At 38.5% G+C, this 24,269-nt stretch overlaps 1 protein-coding gene across 1 annotated transcript; it reads left to right on the top strand.

Moving 5' to 3' along the window:
* On the top strand, positions 1–23,625 carry LOC139735183 (prostaglandin reductase 1-like). Its single transcript, XM_071645943.1, has 9 exons — positions 1–109; positions 1,484–1,529; positions 3,626–3,682; positions 16,848–17,012; positions 18,558–18,675; positions 20,548–20,703; positions 21,290–21,395; positions 22,764–22,882; positions 23,515–23,625. The coding sequence occupies exons 1-9, from the start codon at positions 1–3 to the stop codon at positions 23,623–23,625; spliced, it is 987 nt and encodes a 328-aa protein (XP_071502044.1).
* The last annotated feature ends 644 nt before the right edge of the window (positions 23,626–24,269 follow it).

Below are 24,269 nucleotides of genomic sequence, written 5' to 3'. Positions count from 1 at the left end.
ATGTCTCGAAAAGGAAAAAGATGGGTCCTGGTGAAATATTTCGATGGTTTCCCGAAGGAGAGTGATGTGCGACTCGAGGAATTCAATATACCAGCCCTTCAAGATGGAGGTAAAACCATGCAGGGAGGTGCTAGAAAAGGAGAGACGTGCTCTTCGTAATTTTTGCAAACACATTGGCATAATTGTCAGAGATAATTAGTTAAGTGTTGTTTTGTTTTATGTATTGTATTTGGGGAAGTTTTCAGAACTGGATTTTTTTTTTAAATTTTTGGTACTTTGTATTAAGGATTTACAGTACAATTTCTTTTTCAGGCATTTTTACTTCACCTTATATATAATATATTATATGTATATATATATATATATATATATATATATATATATATATATATATATACTTACATGAAATGGGGTTTGGGGTGTATCCCCAGGGCATTGCCCCCGTCCTGAGTCGGCACCACCCGGTCCACGAAGTCATGAAATGACACTGTCACTGCTCAAAATGATTTGGTGAAGACGAGTGTGTGTCAGCTGAGATCAGTCACGTGATTGCCGCAGTATCGCTTTGCATAATTATGTTGGGCATTCGCTGCTCATTCGCTTTGTCCGCTCAGCATCCGTTAGATTGACTATATATATATATATATATATATATATATATATATACTTACATGAAATGGCGGGAATTTCACTTTATAGGCCTATGGTGTATGCATGCATCTACTAGTACTCTTAATAATTCTTTTCGGTGTAATTTGCATATTTTTGTGAGTTCTTCTTCCTTGTTAGACAAATTCACGCAGTACTTAAAATTTCATCATTAATTTTGAGTGGATAGAAAGAATATACCTGAAGTTCTCAGGAATAACAAATCGCTACACGGATAGCTTCAAGTGTATTGAGGAAAGATTACAATAATGAAATATATCTTATAGATAATAATAATGAAAATGATGAAAAATAAATGCATCGCTGGTTAACCATAAATTATTATGCGCTCGTATTGAACACCGATACAGGAATGTGTGAAATGGGGCTGACTGCAGCGGATTTCTTCTCCTTATATTTCACTGCAACTTTTTTCGACCGCATGGCTTTCAATTAGTCTCCCTAATTCTGCAGGATGCTTCCTGAAAACTTCTTCATGTCTAGACAATAAGAAACATCAAAATCTCCCTGTTTTGACGCAGGTATCATTTTTTCCCTCATCGAGTAGCATATACAGTATATAGCATATAAAGATCTTCCTAATTCTTCCTTATTAAAATCTCCCTGACTTTGACAACTGTTTTATATCAGATGAATATTGGTACTGGCCGTGCAACTGATTTGAGTATATAAGGTTGTGCATCTCAAAGTAGTGTATTCTGGATCTCAAAGTAGTCTATATTCTGGATAGGCATATGCGTAAAAATCACAGTATATGTATCTTTATTGGCCTGTATAAAGTCTTCGTCTATTCTTTATGCACGTGTTCGAACAGAGGTTCTCGTGGAAGCGGAGTTTCTCACCGTGGATCCATACATGAGGTATTATGAACAGTTGTCAAATTACTTCACTTGTTTTCCTTTTCAAAAGATACAAAAGTGAAAGATAATACAAGTGCATGGCATTCACAATCAGATCTTATTACTACCATTTTGTGGTCGTTGTTGTTGCATGATTACAATCATTGTTCATGACCTCCCAAACATTTCAATTTGCTATTTAGCCTTTTACGACGAGTAGGGGAAAGGGGGGCAATTTGAGCCCCCATTTTTACATTTTTAAAAATATCTCAATAAATAAAACATGGTGGAGCATGATAATACCACAGGTAATAGTAGTAGATAGGCTGAATAATACCATGTAGAAATTATGTTACCAGCTATTCCAATTAGCATATTAATTGGTATTTAATAACTACAACAAGGGGCTCAATTTGCCCCATGAAAATGGGGTAAAATGAGCCCCTTTTCAAAACCATGTGTAATTAATCAATTTCTGTTCTGTAACAAACTGTAATAAATTTTGCTGATCTCATAAGTATTCTGGAGTATAAAAGTGTTGCTATAGCTTAATATCCTCCTAATTAATTACCACAATAATTAAAGCAATGTTAATGACATAGCTTATGCGTTTCCACCATGTTCTATTTCCGTAAGTGTTGTCACACAATGCATAGTGTCTATTTTATATGATTTGTTAGCAATAATTGCTTACAAAAAGAAACTGCTGTAAAAGAGAGATCAATGCCACAGCAGCAACACCCCTGCAAAATAACTTTGGACAGAGATAACAACCAATGAACCTGAGTTGATGGTATCATCAATTTCACCACATGCTTCGCATTTTTCGACTTCATTGTCATCCATTTTGGGTTTCATTGTCACTTAGTGGAAGTTCCACTGACTCATCAAAAATATTCTGTTTCATCCCTGTCTTTCCTTTGTTATTTATTCTTTCTGTTCTGCTTTCCTTACAGTCTTCTTTTATCCTCTTCACTCTTTCTCATTCTCACCCAATGTTCCAATGTACCGATTAATGGCACAAATACGTTAGTGCAAGATGCATCCTATTATTGTAGGGCCACATAACCTGTATTCTCTTTAAATGTGTGCTTGATTACATGCATTTCTCTTATGCAGGTATTTTTCAAGAAACATTCAATTAAAATCATAAATTGTATTAAAATTTGATACTCGATCCATTATTCACAGTACACAGCATCCATACATAACAGAGGGGGCTCATATTACCCCACGGGGTACTATTCCATACATTCACATCCAGGCACAAAATCAAAATGATTTTCTCTAGAATTATTTTATGATTTGCACATACTATGGCTACTTAACACAATCAACAAAGAATATAAATAATTGAAGCAAAGGGGTGGATAGAGTACTGATCTTTCCAAAGTGGACATGCCACTTTCGAGATGAAATTCCTTAGTGCTATGTGTTTAACTGCTCCTCCTTGCCATATGAAATAGGACGTAGGTGAATATTATACTGCAACTTGTGGCAGAGATAGTGGACTAACATACCACAAAATAGTAGCCAGTTTGGCCCAGTCACATTAGAGCAGTGAGCAAAATTCCTCAAGGGGGCTCATTTTACCCCGTGGCTCAAATTGCCCCCCTTTCCCCTACATACACGTTTTCAAACGAGAATCTTGTACTTCTGATCCCACTGCGTGTGCATGATAACGGCTCCGCATCTTTTCTTTCTATAGCTGGACAAACAGTATACTACACGTCTACCATTAGCAATGTTGAAAGGGATCTCAAAAGACAATTGATATTGATATTGATATTGATATTGATATTGATATTGATATTGATGTTGATTTTGATATTGATATTGATATTGATATTGATATTGATATTGACATTGATATTGATATTGATGTTGATTTTGATATTGATATTGATAAAAAATATTGATATTGATATTGGTATTGATATTTATTTTGATATTGACATTGATATAGATAAAATTGATGCTACAACGAGAAGAAGTGTATGAGGGGAAAATAAATCTGACCATTATGAACAACCAATAATCATCACATCCAGCTGAAGGCACTTCCCTTCTGTTTAAGACGTGCGCTGCTAAATATGATCTAACCTCTCTCTTTTCAGACCTTACAACAGGATACTTGCAGAAGGCATGGTGATGACTGGAGAACAAGTGGCAAGGTATGTGTTCAAGAATCTATACTTGTGTTCACCTTCCCACCTCCCTGGTTCAACGGAAAGCATCCATAAACATCAATCAATCAATCACGATAGCTTCAAATGGAGCGCCGCCCAGCCCCCAGTTTCTTTGGGGACCATGTATACTTGGTCACTTTCCAACTTTCTCGGATAAAAAGTCCCCATTTTGGAGAAGATTATGACAATGATTTATGTTTTACAAATTCATTGATACACGCTGGAAAATTAGTAGCAGTATATTATGCTTTGTACCGTTCTTTTCCTATCATGTATATATTATTATGTTTATTTCAATTTAATTCAATTCATTTATCTCATACTCCTCATTTATGAATATTACATCAGAAATGATAGCACAAGTTATTTTACCTTGTCAACAATGTACAAAAACAAACAATATATACATACATAATATACATGAAAATAACACAGTAATTGTAATGATAACTGGCCGAAATCGAAATGGAGTTGTACAAAGAGAAGTATGACGGGACCTACATGAAAGCTAGCTTGTTTGGCTGTAAGCCCCCAGTAATCGGTGTTTGTGAAAAAGAGAACGGATAAAACGGATAGAAGTTTAGACCAGGCGATTTAATAGTACCAAATAAGAGAAGCGGGGTAGGCCCTATGTCTATTGTGATGAAAGGAATGAAATAAGTGGCATGTTATTGAGCCATTTTTGGTGCCTGGCGTCAAGCTCTGGGTAGACAATGAGAGAGAGAGAGAGAGAGAGAGAGAGAGAGAGAGAGAGAGGGAGAGGGAGAGGGAGAGAGGGAGGAAGAGACGAGGTTGCATGGAGAGTGCGGAACTGGTGACGCAAGGCCCAGATTAGGCACTCTGCAATAGCGCGTTGAAAAGAAGGTTTGCATACGACAATATTACATCATATACAGGGGCGGATCCAGAAATTTCGTAAAGAGGGGGCGCGTTTACAAAATTATAGGGGAGGCGCACGCACCCCTCCCCCCATTTTTTTCCTTTTTATTTCTTTTGTTTCAACAAAAAATAAGGGGGGGGGGTGCGCCCCGGTTGCGGTTCTCCCTGGATCCGCCCCTGATATAGATGATGACTGGCGGGGGAGCTAACAGACCGAATGTTTCACCTGAAGGGTTTGAAATGCTCTTGAGGGAGGTTAGTCCCGAGACGAAGTCGAGGGACTTATAGCCTCCCGAAATAGCATTTCAAATCCTGAGGGTGGAACGTTTGGTACATGTTCCCAGCAACAAAAGGCAGCATTATTATATGGGTTAGTCAAATACGTCAACCCCCACCAAAAGATCGTAGAGATTCAGTGTACGATCTTTGCATGCAACCATAGTAGGCTTGCTAAGGGCGAAAAAAGGGGTGATCGCTGCATTTTATAGTACAAATGTCCTATTTGGCACACATGTTCCTCTATACAATTGGAATTGAAAGAGACAATCTGTATCTATGCAATAATTCATTGCAAAAATACATATAACAATTATTTAAAAATATATGTGCATCCAGCGGAAGTACCTAATTTAGTAAAAAAATATTCTATAGAGTATGTGGAAACAATTCCTGCAAAAATTGATTTCATACCTATATAAATATAAAATTTGCATAATCATGCAAGTTATTGTGCAAAAATCTGCATTTTTCAAAGAATTTCTCAACTATTAAGCACTGGATCTTGTAGTACAAAGTTTGAACCTGGGATGGATGTTCCTTGGGTCAAGAGTAAATGATTCATCTGAAGAGAAACTGTCTCTATGCAAACAACCTGTTATTTGCATAATATGCATATCAATACCTACACATCGATAGATAATCAGAACAAACAAAAAGCCTTAATGAAGCTTTAAAGAAACTCCCCTTAAATCTCATCCTACATAGATTTAACCCGTTAGAAACACTTTATGAAACAAAATGAGAAAAGAAATTGAATTTATTGAACCATCATTACCGGCTAATTTACATAATTACTAAAGAAAGTAAAGTAAAAACATTATTTTTAAAGTTTTCTTACAGTCAAAGAACTGCATTTTATAATCGAAACTACGGAAGTAGTATGCATTTCCTTTAGTCAAAAGGAAATGGTTTGCAATATCAAAAGACTATTTGTCTATGCAAATACCACCTAATTTGCATCTTATGCATATTACTACCCGAATGTACCAGAAGTCAATGGTCAAGGTCGCCTTAAGAAATTGTATCAGTTTACGCAATAACTCAAGACTATAGACTATGCAAATTTCACCAAACCTGGTCCAAAGATGACGTATCATTGATGGGGCAAGTGATTAAGCAGTTTTTGAGTAAAATCAGCAAGAGATCAAAGGTAAAAAATTTCAAGGTCAATGCTAAAATTTAATTGTTTTCCCCATATCTATGCAGCGTCTGAAGGTACTTTCTTCAAACTTACCGACTGCATACAATGTACTACCAAAATAAGATTCTCCAGAGAATTTCAGGTCAAGAGGTCAAAGGTCAAAGTTCAGGTGAAAGAGTTTAAATTTCACTTTTTTTCTATGTATCTCGCAAATGGTTCAAGGTGTCTTCATGGAACTTGGTACTGGCATGAATTTTGTAGGGAATTTAGAGGTCATTTGTCAAAGGACAGGGGTCAAAGATCAAAGTCAATTGGGCCCTCAAAATTTCACTATTTCCCTCATGTTTTTGCAATGCTTGTAGGATTTCTCTTGAAACTTCATATATACATGTATTATCTAATGGATATTCTCTGGGAAATTTCCTGCCAAAATGTCAAAGCTCTGATAAAAGTGCTATATTTCACTTTTTCTTTCATATCTTGAATGTGAATCAAGGTGAGATCATGAAACTTATAGTACATATTAGTTGTGCATGTTCTACCTGACAGTGATACCTTTGTTTATTATCGAAAAAAACGTTAAGCCCTCGCCTCTCGAGTGTTTTTGTTTCCTCTTGATAAGTAGGAAAGGACATGAAATTCAGTGACATGGTTTAGTCATCACAGTCATTACATTTAATGTAATGGGTCGCATGGAAGTTAATTTTGATGCACACGTGTATAACCTCTGACATTCTTTATACCTTTTACATTTTTTCCTGTGTATTTCTTTTAATTTAACCTCTGACATCTTTACACTAAACCAGTTAACATAATTATTTTTTGGAAAAAGCTTCAAGATCATGTAGGTCATATTAGCTGATTATGTGGTGGAATATAACATTCTTTAGACCGCCAGGGAGTTACATTTTCCCAAGGGAAAACAGTCACAACCAGGGAGAATATGACATTTACGATTCACGTAAAAAGTAGCCTGTGACGATCTGCTGACAAATCACATCCTAGTAATTGTAAAAGCCATCGAAATAACTCTTTTATGGCTGTGAACATAGTAATTTTGCTTTGATTTATGGTTGAAATTGACTGATTTTAAGTCAGAGACTGAGATTATTTGACTTAAGGTTCATGTATAACATCTCCTTTATTGTTCACATGACAAGTTTTGCATATTATTGCCATATCAAAATGTTATTGTGTATAAAATTCCTAGCATAGTTCCCATGCAATAGTATCAATAGTATACTGAGTTAACATTTTTTTCCAGAAACAGACTTTGTTGTCCCCGCCGAACGAGTTCGAGCAGGGGAATATGAAACGGGCTCCGTACGTGTGTGTGTCCGTGTGTCCGTCCGTGTGTCCGTCCGTCCGTCCGTCCGTCCGTGTGTGCGTCCGTGTGTGATCAAAATCTTCAATTTGCTACTTCTCTGTCATTTATGAGCCAATTTTGATTCTGTTTGCTTTATATGATAGCACTACATGGGAGCTTTGAAACTTCTACACAGAATTTCAGTCGTGACCTTTGACCTTGACCTTTGACCTATATTGTACATTTTGCTACAAAATGCTACTCCTTCGCCATTTCTAACCCGATTTCGATTCCGTTTGCTTTATGTGATGGCACTAGGTGAGGGCTTCAAAACTTCTACACAGAATTTTGACCTTTGACTTCTTTGACCTTTGACCTTGATTTTTGACCTGTATTGTACATTTTGCTACAAAATGCTACTCCTTCGCCATTTCTAACCCGATTTCGATTCCGTTTGCTTTATGTGATGGCACTAGGTGAGGGCTTCAAAACTTCTACACAGAATTTTGACCTTTGACTTCTTTGACCTTTGACCTTGATTTTTTACCTATATTGTACATTGGCTACAAAATGCTACTCCTTCGCCATTTCTAACCGGATTTCGATTCCGTTTGCTTTATGTGATGGCACTAGGTGAGGGCTTCAAAACTTCTACACAGAATGTTGACCTTTGACTTCTTTGACCTTTGACCTTGATCTTTTGACCTATATAGTACATTTTGATACTAAATGCTACTTCCGGCGGGGACATATTTTACGCACCGCGTAATTTCTACTTTTCCTTGTTTCTAACTCAAGCTTGTAAGTTCTTAATGTCCAAATTGTGTGCAGCTACCCTTGCATCCACATACTTATAATTTGCACAATCAGTTTGATGTAAAAAGCCTCTTATTCGCTTGATTGCCTAGAAAAATGCAATGAAAATTAGAATTCACAATTTCACAGTATTTTTTGTAATGATTTTCTAACCATGACTTCAGTTGTGTACTGTTTGCAAGGGAAACACAGTCCTTTTATAAGCAATATTGTTCCAATTTGCATCTTTTCATATGTAGGCTCTACTGTTAGATTTGCATAATCATATTTAAAGAGTGTCACTATCGATTGTTATTTTTTCCACCCAGCAAAGCATTTATGCAATGAGGGAAAGTTGCTAGCAAAAATCATTTCAAAGATCAATATGTTTTGAAATTTCACGTCTGGTGTACTTATTTACATAATTTATGCTTAAAATGCCTAAGTTAATTTAACAACATAGAAACAATTTAAGCAACTGAAAAGTGTTGTTGTGAGAATATTGTCTCATTCTATTAGCTTTTTGGATATTAAGTTCAAAGCGATTTAAGACATTGTCACCTTGATAATAAATGATAATAATAATTGCATTTATATGGCGCTTCATACTGACGTTTCTAAGCGCACTTTGCTACTCATACAAATAGACCAGAAAACACAATAACATTAACAAAATTAACGTTAACAGTAACAAAAGAAGAAGAAAGAAAAGAAAAGAAAAGAAAAATACATGTGATACAATGGTACAATAATTGATAACTGTGTGCGCCTCCAGAAAAAAAAAATATATATATATATTACAGCTGATTAAACAGGTGAGTTTTAAGAAGAATTTTAAATGATTCGACAGATGAGGCATTCTGAATATAAAGAGGAAGTTTATTCCAAAGAGTGGGAGCAATGGAAGAGAAGGCTCGGTCACCATAACGGGTTTTTGTACGTGGGCCATGAAGTAATTGGAGAGAGGAAGATGAACGGAGGGGTCTGGCAGAAGAGGAGGAGCGGAGAGAGACTAGGTCTTGAAGATATATGGGTGCAAGATTACGTGTGATTTTGTACGTCAGAAGTAGGATCTTGAAAGTAATACGGGAATGTACTGGAAGCCAATGGAGTGAGCGGAGAACAGGAGATATATGGTCATGTCTCCTACTAAGGGAGACTAATCTAGCGGCTGAATTTTGGATACGTTGGAGAGGGGGTATGTGAGAAAGAGGGAGGCCGGCAAGGAGGGAGTTGCAGTAGTCCAGATAGGAGGAGACGAAGGCATGGACGAGCCGCTCAGCTGATGATTGATCAAGCAGACGCCTGATCTTCCCTATTTTGAAAATACCCCATGATGCAGACTTACAAATGTTTGTGATATGGTGTTTAAGAGTTAAGTGTTTGTCCAAAGTAAAGCCAAGGTCTCTAACACAGTCAGAGACCTTAATAATCCCATCCCGAGTAGTTAGATCTGGTAGAGGAACTGTGCTCCTAAACTGTGAAGAGAAATGGATGAGTTCAGACTTGTCTTCGTTCAGACGGAGTCTGTTGGCAGTGGACCAGGTTTTGATGTCGTTGAGACATTCTCTCAGTGAATTAACAGCAGCAATCCTATCGCCAGGTGACATAGTTATGTAAATTTGAGTGTCGTCAGCATACATAGCGTAGTTGACTCCATGATGACAATTGATGATTCTGGTGAGTGGACCTGTATAGAGGAGAAAAAGAAGGGGGCCGGCAACGGATCCTTGCGGAACTCCGCAGCTGATAGGACTAGGACGTGACCAGGTCCCATTGATTATCACCCTCTGTGTGCGATCTTGAAGATATGACTTGATCCATTGGATGGCAGTGCCTGTGATGGAATAGTCATTACTAAGTCGTTGTAGTAGCAACGTGTGGTCGAGCGTGTCAAACGCAGCCGAATAGTCAAGAAGAAGAAGAGCAGCCTCATTGCCCTTGTCGATAGCAAGAAGGAGATCGTTGAGCACTTTCAACAAGGCAGTTTCTGTTGAGTGGAGGTTGCGGTATGCTGACTGGTTTGTAGGAAGCAGATGATTACTGTCAACATAAGACATTAACTGTGTAGACACAATCCTTTCAAGAAGCTTACTCACAAATGGCAGATTGGCAATTGGTCGGTAATTGCTCAGGACATCGGGATCTAGGTTCGGTTTCTTCAACAGAGGGGAAACAAGAGATGTCTTGAAAGGTATTGGAACTATACCCGATGACAATGATGTGTTAATGATGTTTTTAGAACCGGAAGCAGCTCATCAAGGCACTCTTTGAGCAGCCAAGTTGGAAGAGGGTCCAGACTGCAAGATTTTGGTGGAGATAGCATGATGAGACGTCGAAGCTGTTCATCAGTGACTGGATTAAACTCGCTCAGGTTGCAGTTCAAAGAGTTCTCAGGAGCCTGGACGGATAACTCCAAATGGTTCACGTCAAATACAAAGGAAGACACAATATCATCGATTTTCTTCATGAAGAATATACTGAACCTGTGCGCCAGTTCTGAGTCAGATGAGTGTTCAGGATAAATAGCAGAGTCAGAAGGGGTGGACAGTTTCTTCACGAAGTTGAATAGTCGTTTCGAGTCAGCATTGGCGATCTCTTTTCTCAGGTACTGGGACTTTGCATCAGTAATCAGACTGTAGTACAGCTCACATTCTTGACGATACAGGTCCATGTCAGTCTGCATGCCGGACTTCAACATGCGACGTTCAGCACGACGCCGACGCCTCCTGGCCTCCCTAACCTCATCAGAGAACCAAGGGGCATTGGGTCTAATTGTCACAGTCACGGTTTTAACAGGGGCATGCTTGTCCAACAGATTACTCAGCATGTCATTATACATTGAAATTGCTTCTGTAGGACAAGATGTACACTGGGAAGTCAACAACGCCTGTTTAATATCCTGGCGGAAAGAGTTGGTGTCAATATTGCGAAGCTTTCTAAAGCTTACTTTCCTTCTAGGATTTGGTGGGCCTTTAAGATTAATGGCGGAAAGAGTGGCGGAGTGATCAGATGGCAAAGATGGCAATACAGTGATATGGGAAATAATATCTTCAGATTTCCTACTAAAGACTAAATCAAGTGTGTGGCCTGCTTGGTGAGTGGCACCCTTAACATGTTGATGAAACCCAAAGGCTTCGACGGCATTGAGAAAAGACTGAGCGAAACTATCAGCAGAATCATCTACATGTATATTAAAGTCACCAAGAAGAATGGTTGGATGAGCATCAACAGCAGCACTTTCGAGGAGAGTTAAACACTCATCAAGAAAGTCGTTGCTGGTAAAGGTGTGACGAGAGGAATGGGGTGGGCGATAAATACAATAAACCCGAACAGTAGATGAAGAAGTGAGATGAATCGTGAAATCTAGCAGTTCAAAAGACATAAATTTGTGTGTGTCATTGACAACACAACGCGCAGCAGACCTATACAGGACGCAGATACCACCTCCTCTAGATGTCTTTCTGGGATGATTGATAATATTGAAATTTGGAAGGGATAATTTCAATTCAGCAAGGGTAGGCTCATCCCTCTGGTCACCTGAAAGCCATGACTCAGTGATGACTAACACATCAATATCATTATCTATGATCAGAGTTGACACTGCATCGACTTTATTCGTCAAGGATCTTACGTTCCATAAACCAAATTGAGACCCACTGGAAGCATCACAAAGGGACTGTGACCTTGGAATCCTTCGCCTACGGCGTCCCCTGTGAGTACGCCGCTGCTGCGCAATCCCAAGATCACATACCCTTCTCCAAACAGTCAAAGGAAGTAGATGACTGGGCTTCCCATTAAACTGATGGAGGACATGTACATCATATGTAATACGATTCGGTTGAAAACTACTGCAATACTCATTAGCATGTTGCATTACATCGACTTCAGTACATGGACCTGGGTTTGTTTGAATGTCACCCGACAGTAGGATGGCTAACTGAAAACATGCACATGTGTTGCTATAGTATGCAACAGGTTTACCACAGTGTCTGACAAGCCTGTGAACAGGAGAAAGTAGACTGTGATTACAGTTACAAGCATCAGTTGGCAGCATGAATACATGGTTCACGTTCAAGAGAGATACAATCAGAGGTATACAAAAGAAGAGATGCCAGAGACGCCAGATCTTAATCCCCTCCATTGCTGTGGAGGTGATGCTATTGACATACACATGTGAACGGTGTGACAACAAAAGGTGCTATTGAAAGTACAAAGCAAGTACACACACAAGATGCATGAAGCAAGTGTACAACACTGGGCTGGACACTGAAAATGGCAATACAGAGTAGGCAACAGTATCAAGATACAAAATTCATCTGCTTAAATATACAGCTAACTTACCAACAAATTGACTGGAAATGGTCTAGCAAGATTCTTGACACAAACAGAATACAATATAAACAACCATACTGCAAAAATGCAGCAAAAACCAGGTAAAAGAGACAATATAATCAGAGCCCTAAATGAGTGGGGCTACCTATGGAGGCGCACACCAAAACAAAAAAAAAAACCTTAAGGCTTATTGTTTGTCCTGATTATCTGCAGATGTGTAGGTATTGATATGCATATGCAAATAAAAGGTTGCTTTCATAGAGACAATTTGTCTCTTCAGATGAATCATTTACTTTTGACCCAAGGAACATCCATCCCAGGTTCAAACTTTGTACTGCAAGTACAAAGATCCAGTACTTAATAGTTTAGAAATTGTCTCAAAAATGCAGATTTTTGCACAATAACTTGCGTAGTTATGCAAATTTTATGTTAATTCAAATAGGTATGAAATCAATTTTTGCAGGAATTGTTTCCACTTACTCAATAGAAATTTTTTGCCAAATTAGGTATTTCCGCTGGATGCACATATATTTTTAAATAATTCTTATATGTGTTTTGCATAAATTATGCAAATTAAGGCTTATTTGCATAGATACAGATTGTCTCTTTCGATGAAAAATTTCCAATTGCCCTAGGAAACATCTGTGCCCAAGTAGGACATTTGTACTAAAAAATGCAGCGTTTACCCCCTTAGCAAGTCTACTACCACCAGCATGCAGCACAACACAATCGCTCGCTCGCGCATGCAGAGCCAAATTCTCTGTGCGCGCGCGGTCTTTTTTATTAGGCCTTCTGTCATTTTGTTACGTAACTTGAAAATGTTTCCCCATGGGAGAACATTGCCAAGAATGTTCGCCCATGGGCGAACATAACGAATGGACCTCCATTACATGACTCTGTTTAGCCAATCACTAACCGGTATATTTGACTAACCCATTTAATATAAGACAATGCAAATTTATTCATTGTCTGAAGACATGCACTCAATATAGACTCTTTTAATTTGCGTTTAAATGAATATAAAGACGAGCAGCTTGTTATTTCGGGGAGAGGCCATTCCAGTATCTGGGGCCTGTATACATAATCGTGTTTTTTTTTTTAGCGAAAATTGTTCGAGTACATGGATGGTAAAATGCGTCGCGTTGGCGGGTAGGATGATTAAGAATCAAATTGTGTGTTTTTTTTTTCTGAACATGCCAGTAAAATCGTCCGGTAACCCCTTGGCAGCAAAATTTGAAAATAAACACAGAAAATGTACACCAAATATAGAAAGACACCGAAAAAAAAAACATACTGAAAGCGCGTATAATGCTGTTGACCGTATGAAGAATTAACCAAAGTTCCATCTTTGATTTTAAAAAATGAATAAATAAACAAGCGAAATTAAATCAGGGGTAAAAGAAAAACAAATAAAAGTATTGTAGGCTAGAGTGAAGTAGCTGAAGAATATTTTCTAGACATCCCAAGAGGGAAGTATCCCCAGGTCATCGATCATCGATATGTATGTGGTTTACAATATACTTTAATATGTAGGGCCTACTCGTTATGGTCAGGATGGTACAACACGAATCATTGAATTATCCCGTGAATAATACTCCCGTTAGAAACGAGGCACCATGGTGACTTGCGTGAAACATTTAATGCGTCCAGGAACATAGGTACTTTCAGTTGACCACAATATACGCAAAGTAGGTCGGTACCCTACATCACGACATTCAAATGCACGACGCCTACTGAACGTGTAATGGTGTAGAAACTGGAGGAGCGGGTGGGGGAGGAGATGAAAATTTTGCTTCAATAAAATTAGATTCCATGAAATTGTGCATAAGTAGTAATTGTATGGTGTAATAAAAATTGGAAGAAAAAAAAAGACTGTAAAATACGCAACTATTCACATGAGTAAGAAAAAGCAGTTATTAAAATTCAGTTGATACATCCTTGGAAATGAAGAGACAATATGACCCGACCTAAACCCTCTTAGCTCAACACTCATTGTGTACAGACAGATCGGACCTGGCAAATACTAAGTTACTGCCCCTGTGCAAACACTTAAGGACGTTCCTCAGTTAAAGTGAAGTCCATGTCATTTTCTTCAAACTTTCCACACCCTAACTTTGACCCATCCTAAGCCCAAATAATTATGTAAATAAAACCATAGGTCCATGTGCTTGTTTTTCTTCTACGGGACTTTGAAGAATATGACTAATCTGCCGTCCTGTACCAAAATGATGCCGTTACAGGATCTTGGGCCCCGTTGCAAGAAACTTTGCGTTTAAACGCAACTTGCAACTGATTGTCACTGGCCAATCAAAATCATTGTTGCATGCATGTCTTCTTAATAGGGCAGACCCTGAGCCAATCAGAATGGTTGTTTCAAAATTAGCAATTATTTGCAATTGATTGCAACTTTCTTGCAACGGGGCCCAGGACCATGACTTGCAACAAAATCTGCAATAACAAACTTAAACACCCATAATTCTTTCAAAATCCACGTTATTTTCTCCAAATTTGCAGAAAAGGGTACTCAAAACCAGGAAAAGGTTGTAAAGTTAGGGTTTACACTCTCATTCTTGAGCAAGCAGCGCCCTCACGCGGCAGAAAACACCGAAATCTCTCAAATCCTTGTCAGTGACATTTGTGTTATATCTAAGAGGTGAACGAAAGGACAAGGTTCATAAAACCTTTATATGCTGTACATTCAAAACCCATGTCATTTTCACGAAACTTTACCAAGTTGTAGAAGAAGGCTTACTTATTCCAGAAAAAACAATAAAAATTGGGGGTTCCTGTGCTAGTTTTTGTGCTGACAGCACCCCCATTATGTTATAAACCTATCGTGGGTGCCCTGATTAGGTGGGCTTCATGAATGTCATGCTGTACATTCAAAACCCATGTCATTTTCATAAAACTTGATCAATTTGTAGAAGAAGGGTTACTTAATGCAGAACAATTGTAAAAATGGGGGGTTCGTGTGTTCGCTTTTGTGCTAGCAGCGCCTCCTTGCTACAGAAATCATCGTAAGACCCCCAAATCTGGTCGAGAAACAATGCAGGGATATCCTATGATGCATGAATCTCATGCCACCCTGTCAGGGCATCCCAGCAATTTCGGGGTCTTACATGACATAATTATGTCGTATGGTGGCACTGCTAGCACATAAACGAGCACATGAACCCTCAATTTTTATCGTTTTTCTGGAATTAGTAAGCCTTCTTCTACAATTAAAATGGTCACGTTTCGTGAAAATGACATGGGTTTTGAACGTACAGCATAGATTTAAGAACTCACCCTGTCAGGGCATCCCATAGGTTCTTGACCAGATCTTGGGGTGTTACAATGATAATATCGCATGGGGGCGCTGCTAGCTCAAGAATGAGAGTGTAAACCCTAACTTTAAAACCTTTTCCTCATTTTGGGTACCTTTCACTGCAATTCTTGCAAATTTGGAGAAAATAACGTGGATTTTGAAAGGATTATGGGGATTTAAGTTTGTCATTGCAGATTTTGTTGCCAGTCATGGTCTTGATCCTGTAACGCTGTCATTTTGGTACTGGACGGCAGATTGTCGTGTTCTTCGAAGTCCCGTAGAAGAAAAACAAGCCCATGAACATGTGGTTTTATTTACTATTTGGGCTTCGGATGGGTCAAAGTTACTGTATGGAAAGTTTGAAGAAAATGACATGGACTTCACTTTAACTGAGGAACGTCCTTAAAAAGAATAAATAAAATTCATTCTTTTTGTTAGCATTCGAATCAGCATAACAGGGCATTCAATACTGGTCATAACCCATATTCCTCGTGAGCAGATAACCTGCGCTGTTTACACACATTTTTGACCTTTACTTTGACCGCTATCACAATAGCGTTTACTACAAAATGCTAGGACTCACGTTTAAGTTTTTAAAAAGTGCTGTTATTCTACAAAGTGGGACATCATTCCCACACCACGATTTCCACTGAATCGCTGTGTATTAACATTGAAAAAAAAATACAGAACTGTTCTGCAGAATACATTCATCATGAAATATTCAATGTGCTTTCTGTTTGGAAATCAAGTACAAGGCTACGCAATTTTCATGGATTTTTCCAGCTTAACTCCGTTCAAAGGTTGTAAAATACGTACTGACGGCTCGTTTCTCAGCCAAACTTTCTAGGCTTTGTTGCAAACGGAGCAAAGCAGCAGTTACCTACCTTGTGTATGTGCGTGTATGCGTGTGTTTGTGAATAGAGTGTTCCGTTAAAGGAAAAAAAGACAGCCGATCTGTGACTGATGTGTGCTGTGATAAGGATTTTAACTCACTGCGTCCCACGTTAACTTCCTGTGCATCTAATGTGTGTGAAATAATATTATGTGCACATTATTGACTCCCTGGCATAGATAAGTATATGCAACTGTTCATTTCGCCTCTATTCAGGGTAACCAAGAGTCGCAATGACAAGTTCCCGGTAGGTACGTGGGTGAAAGGTTTCCTCGGTTGGTCCACCCACACTGTTAATGACGGCAAACGACTCAATGAAATGCCGACTTTACCGCCGAATGTGCCTCGCTCGTACGCTTTGGGAACTATCGGCATGCCTGGGTAAGAATTTGTATTTGTTTTTTTTTTTTTTCCCCAAGGCTTTTTAAACGGGGTCATCCAACTAGACCGACACCCACGAGTCCCCAGCCCATGAGTTCGACACTGGGTAAAGACAGCCCACGAGATCCACAGACACAACACGGGGCTTAATGTGTCGGTCTCGTGGGCCTTGTTAGCTTAGTGTCGAACTATTAAATGGGCTGTATGGCTCGTGAGTTGTATAACTCATGAGCTGTTTGACTTGTGAGCTGTATGACTCGTGGGCTGTACAACTCGGGTGCTGTTCGTATTCCGAAGGTTCGTTAATCCGAAAATGAAATAGGGTTCGCTATTCCGAAGACTCGTTTATCCGAAAATGAAATAGGGTTCGTTATTCCGAAGGTTCGTTGATCCGAAATGATATAGGGTCCGTAACGCGAGCCTTCAAAATAAAGAGCTTTGTTTCATTTTCGGATTAACGAACCTTCGGAATAACGAACCTTTGGAATAACGAGCTGTAACCTTTATCCGACAATAAATTCTAGACCCTTATTCTTTACCCAGGTAATTATAAATTCTTCAAGGTCCGTCGTTAGCGCAGAAATTGTGTTATGTGATCTAATTTGTTCTGGCATTCTGTTTAAACGGGTGCACGTCACGAGACATGTGACCATGCATCACAAAAAGAACTAAAATTCGCAGGTTTCGATTTTATGTGAGGACTCAAAAATAGGTCACCGGGGTTAACTCATGTCAATTTTTACATTTTTTTGAATGAACAGTCCATTTTCTATAATAAGTTCCTAAGTTTGGGATTAAGAAACGAATGATAAATTCTTTTTTTCTCTCTCTTTTTTTTTTTGCAGTTTCAACGAGGTGTATTCAAGTTCTTTCGAAAACCAGACATAAATGAAATGTTACTTATATTTTGAAAGAGTATCTTATTCCAAATCATATGGTATCATTAATTTTGTATTTGGTATGTGTTCTTACTTGGATGAACAGGAGGAATTGTTTGCGAGAGAGCAAAAATCAACTTTGGCGTACAAGTATTTAAGTGAGAGAATTTATTGAATGTATAAATAAGATGACCTGCGTTTAACCCAAAACGTCAACATGTTCTTTTTTAATGATTTTTTTTTCGTTTCAGTTTGATATATCCACAGACAATGCCTTTCCGCACATTAAAGTGGGAGTCGTAAACTCTAAACGAATTAAAGTTTTGTAATGACCTCAGAACATTTTGCTTTGCCTTGCTTTGTGTTTCATATGGGGATGGCCTGCCTTAAAAAAGGAGGGGGTGCAAATGGTTTAAGAACATCCTACTGCTCAAACTGGTGATGTCCAGGCACCCCTCCCCCCCCCCCCCATCTGCAAACCGAATTCTCTGGCAATAGATTGTAATTATATAAATGTGCTTTTATTCTTTGTTGAATAGATTTCCTTTCAGCTACATTCGTGTTTGTTGTTCTGAGGTACCGTGATACGTGCTTTGAAAAAAAAAATGATGTATCTTAATCGTTGATTATTCGAAATTATGCCGTCAATGTTCCTTTCCCGTCGCAGATTGACGGCTTACGTCGGATTCCTTGACATCTGTACGCCAAAGGAGGGGGAGATAGTTCTTGTTAGTGGAGCCGCCGGAGCAGTGGGCAGTGTCGTGGGGCAGATTGCCAAGATTAAGGTACCTTGATACAACGTTAATAATAAAGAATCAGCGGCAAAACCAAAATGATAATCTTCTATACTGTTCATAGAATCAGCGATAGTGTTCACTTTGACCGGGTTGTATTGTCGCGAATTCACCAAGAGTCCTGATGCTAATTGAACAACTGCTGTCGCAACGGATTCATAGGATCAATAATCTGACCGCAGTAACTAAAATGAACGACCGCCGCATAGACAGCCAAACATTAATTTCTAGCGTGACTGCAAAATTGATCAATCATTAAGACTACTGACCTGATCTGAATTAGATCAGACACTCTTCAATACAGCTCTGTTTCTATTTTTATCTAAAAAGCAGCAACAGTGTTTTGTTTTCATCAGTGTGTCCTTTTCTCATGAGAAATCGTGCCAAAACTATGGACTACTTCGCAACAACAACAACGACAAAAACAACCTACTACTCCTATACTATAGTATACGAGTAGTTGTTATTTAGCAGTGTATACATGTAGCAGTATATACTACAGCTAATAATTTGTTTTTTGTTTGATAGATACTTTATTTTCTGCAACTCAATATTAAAAAATACATAATCATGAACATGGGAAACATACAAAGTATATTTGAAACAGAGTCGTTTGACTTGCATAAACAACGATATAAAAGGAAATTAATGATATAGTATTACAGTATGCATGTCTATGCAGCAGGGATTACAATAACAATATTATATTTAAGAAGCGATAATGCAGAGGGCCGCCATTGTAAGCATTGCTTGAAAAGATGGCCAGCCCGAGGAAAAGGTAGGGACGTACTAGATTCGTAACAATACAAATTCTGCTGCGAAGGTAGCAGGGAAAAATAAACTCTGATGTGTGATGGTGGTGACCACTGATCACCATTACAGCTGATCACCATTACTGCTTAGTTCTGGCAAAAATATTTTTGTAACCTGTACTATCGACTCTGAGATTCCCGTTGTGTCCACTTTTCTTTTCCTGGAAGTGATTTCAGTCTTAGTCCATATCAGACCTCTTCCGCATTATGCTTCAAATCGTTAATGGAGTTTGGGAAAGTTTGTCAAAGCATCGCCAAATCATAACTACTCATTCATAAATGGTGACACACGCTCTTACTGCAACAAGCCAACTTAAAGGGGAAATCCAGTCCAAATATAAGTTAGTCTGATAAGAAAGAGCAAAATATTGCGAGTTCAACGGTATAATTTTTATCAAAATCGGGTGAAAAATAAGGAAATTATGACATTTTGAAATTTCGTGTTTTTTTTAGGGAAACAATTCTTGAATAGTCAATATGAATATGGATATGGCAAAGTGAGCATGTCATTCCCTCACAACTTACCATTTGGTAGTTAATATACATAGAATTTTGAAATTTCCAGTTCTTTCAAACGCAATTATGTCCGAGGCTCAAATCCTCGTATGTCTAACTGATCACTATTCGGAAGTTATTCAACCAGGAATAACGTCATGTTTCAGACTTCAATGAAAGAAACATCGAATTTTCGTCTTTTTTTGTGTATAACGATCAATGGAAATTGTGGAGGGTATGACATGGTTAGCTCACTCATTTGCATATTAATATCTACTGTACAGGAACTGCTTTGCAGAAATAAGCAAAACTTATGTCATAACTTCCTTATTTTTCACCCGATTTCAGTCAAATTCTTATTATTGAACTCGCAAAATTTTACTCTTTTTTAGCAGACAAATTAACTTATTTATGGACCGGATTTCTTTTTTAGATAATCATACACGTATCGCTTCCCCTCCCTCCTCCTCCTATACCCGCTCTCCCTCCTCCCCGCTCCCCCCCCCCCCCCTCTCTCTCTCTCTCTCTCTCTCTCACTTTCGTACACTCGTCAAAGGGATGCCGTGTCATTGGCTCCGCTGGTTCCGATGAAAAAGTGAAGTACCTCAAGGAGATCGGCTTCGACGAGGCGTTCAACTACAAGAAGACCACGGACCTCGACGCCAAGCTCAAGGAACTGGCTCCAGACGGGATCGACATCTACTTCGACAACGTAAGTATCTGCAGAGCTTTACTAACGAGAATCATGGCACGGTATCAACAACTGGCAAGCAGGTGACTGGAAACCTTCTTCAAAATCATGAAATCAACAAGAGACCTCTTTTCTGTCTCTTTTTTTAAATCTTGCTATCCTAATAATGACAGCGAATTGTAGTCTTATGTTTATAACGCGGCCGCGATTCATTATTGTGACACTTAATTAGTTGATTTCAGATCAGATTAAAGTCAATATCAAAACAATCCCTTGCATCAAAATCAAAGTGGAGAAGAAGACTGTTACGGTGTGACGTCTTCCGTCACCCTTCCAGCAATAATATCTGTATTTAGCTAATACAGAGTACTTTTAGAAGAAAATTAGCAAAAGAAAAACGAAATGTTTTGCATATCTGTAAGTATATTCTTCTGTTCCTTACAATGTCTTGTGCTTCACATCACAAACGTTTGTGCAAGTCAACATATCTAGTTATAGGGTTACAAAGAATTAACTTCCGATTCCTTATTCGTTACCAAAATAATGGTAATCACATAACATAATCACATTTTAATGACAATGCTTTTTCATTCCCTTGATACGTCAGGTTGGAGGTGAATTTGCCACTACTGCCATCATGAACATGCGAAAATACGGCCGAATATCATGCTGCGGCTCCATTTCGACATACAACACTGACAACCCTGTGAAGAGTGAGCCCAACTATAACCTCTCAGGACAATTGGAATTGCGTTCTATTATATAAGTGACATACGTGCAGCGTATCTGTTTTACACTGGCAATGACAGAATTAAAACAAAGACACATTATCAGGGCAATTATCTCCCGTGGACAATTATTATACCCCCCCCCCCCCCCTAGGCTATAGATACTGGTCAATGATAAGGTTAGAGTATAAAATCTATAGGGTTAGGGTTAGGTTTAGGGTTAGAGTTTGGGTTAGGGTTAGGATAAGGTTCTGGATTAGGATTAGGGTTAGGGTCAGGGGAAGGGTCAGGGGTACTTGTCCAGGGGGTAATTGCCCTAGACCCATTATAACTTACAACTGACCTAATGTAACTACAAATGGAGAGAGAAGGAGAAGGATACCCTACTTGGATCCACACAAAGAGTGCTAGAGAAGGAAGAACTCTCCAGCCCCTTCCTTAAAATCATACTTAAATGAACATGATTGTAGGGCCTTTCCATAATGGATTCTACATCGAGTTGAAAATAAAGGTTGGGGTATAAATAGGACGATAAGAAAAAAAGAGTGTAGTAGAGTGCAGTACATGTAATTATAACTGGGCCTATGTTTGACATGAAGAAAAGACAAAAAGGCTGTTCGACGAACTTTATTTCCCCGAAATACATGTTAACGACCATCTGTTTTCCAAGTACATGTATCCTCTCCTTCTCTCTCTCTCTCTCTCTCTCTCTCTCTCTTTCTCTTCCTCTCTTTGAAAAACTAGAACATTCAATTATGATATACGTTATAATATTGTGACTTCTAGATGTTGAATAACTATACTAAGGCAAGAATGTCACGTATATGAATTATGAAGGTTCAGAGTTGTTTTCGACTTTTTTGTCTAAATAATGATTCGTTACAAGGCTAACCTTCTGTGTGCCACATTCATTGGCTGTTCATATAGGTTTGTGTGCAAAATTAGTGCACATTTGACTCATTTTCGCTTAAAGGATTAAAGAGTTAAAAGTAGCAAACACTGAGGAGGAAGGTCTTTTTTATATGTTTGTTATGATGTCTTTCTGTATACAGTTACAACAGCGCTGTGCCGTGCTATATACATGTGTATTCTGCTAGATATCTGCTGCGCATTTTCTGCCAACGGGATGTTGTTCTTCGACTGTTTTCTTTTTTAAAAAATGCCAAAAAGCACATTTCTTTCATCTTTGAATTCCTTCCTCTTCCTGACTCCCTGTCATATGCGCTCTCTACCTCTCATCACGCTTTCTACCAAGCTCTCCTAAACACACTCATTGTCTCTCATGTGATATACCGTATGACTAACTTTGTGACGCACATTAATTTCAGGCGTTTTATGTATTTGTTTATCCAGCGGCTCCAATCTTCGAAAGGATGTTATTCTCTGAGCTGAAGATGCAGGGATTCATGAATTCAACTTATGCTGGGCGTTTCCCCGAGGGTCTTGCAGATCTGACCAAGTGGGTTGCCGAAGTAAGTACTGTATTTTGTGCCGACATAATACTGTATTAGCCTTTTAATAATTTGCGGATTCTTGGCTGCGCTTTTCGCTTAATTAATGCGAAGTTTGCAATCTATTATGTGCGATTCATACTATCCCGGCAGGTGGTGCTATAACTTGCAGTAACTCATTTACAAGATGGCAATACATTCATAGGTTGATAACTATAAGTCTTGCGTTTACCTGTTCGTGAAATCAAGAGCGCCTGCATGGATTCCTTGCTTGTTCTTGCGATTTTTGACATCACACATGGGCCTATTACGCTCACGCACCTTTGAAAATCAGTCTCCAACAAAGTATCATTGATCTGAGGTGAAATGTTTACATCTTAGCATAACAACTGTATAGTTCTGTAAACGGGATAAAACAATTGTTATATTGAAGACATTTCCATTTCATATTCTTTGCCATTATACTGAGATGATTGGATGACGAACACGATCGTTTGATGTCATTTGCGGATGACAAATTATAAGTATGTATTAATAGTATCCTACAGAGACATTTTCTTTAGTCTGTGTACAGAAGAGAGGTTGGCAACTGAGCAACCATAGTTTTATTTATCGCGTTCCTTGTTTCTTCTGTTGTACCTCTAACCATGCAGGGAAAGATCAAAGTAAGGGAGCACGTCACCGAAGGATTTGAAAACATGTTTACAGCTTTCACCGAGCTCTTCACCGGGGCAAACACGGGGAAAGCGATCATCAAGGTCTAGAACGGCCAGCTGCTGCCTCATGATTTGGCGAAAAACTCTTAAGAAGATAATTTTTGTCACTGCAGATGTATATTTTCATTATTCTTTCTTCAGTAATAGGTGTAACGAATGCAGTCTGCACTGCAGAAATCTTCTTTAGCGTACTGTGATATGCTTTTATATACATGTACTCAATGATGCTTTGAAATTTGAATACATGTACCCATACTAAAATTATTCCCTTTTTAAAGTTTGTCCCGTCAAAATGAGTAAGATTCACTTGATTGCTCAGACTTTAATTTGTTTCTTTCCATATTTCATATTTTGATTAATACGTCACTACTTTAAGATTTTTTTTTTAATCTGTTAAGTTGTATTTGCTTCTTTTAAGAAAGTTGATCTCTCATTGGACGCCTAATTGTCTTTTGTACAATAACTTATTGTATTACTGTGTCTTAATCATAATCAGGCAATAATGTTCCAACTGTTCATTCTGTGGAATATTCATGCATGTGAAAACAAATGCAAATGTGTAAATTATTGGGACTGAAATCATTAAATCTGTGTCTAACGCATAAACTATCATGTATCCTCTACCAGCAGGGGGAGATGTAGATGGGCAGATGTTGGGTGCAGAAGTTACCTGCAATGTAAAAAGTATGGGG

Source organism: Diadema antillarum, unplaced genomic scaffold (genome assembly GCF_040938485.1).
Source record: "Diadema antillarum isolate AM-2024a unplaced genomic scaffold, OU_Dant_1.0 seq00000565_RagTag, whole genome shotgun sequence".
Lineage (NCBI taxonomy): Eukaryota > Metazoa > Echinodermata > Echinoidea > Diadematoida > Diadematidae > Diadema > Diadema antillarum.
This window is presented reverse-complemented; position numbering and strand designations above follow the sequence as displayed.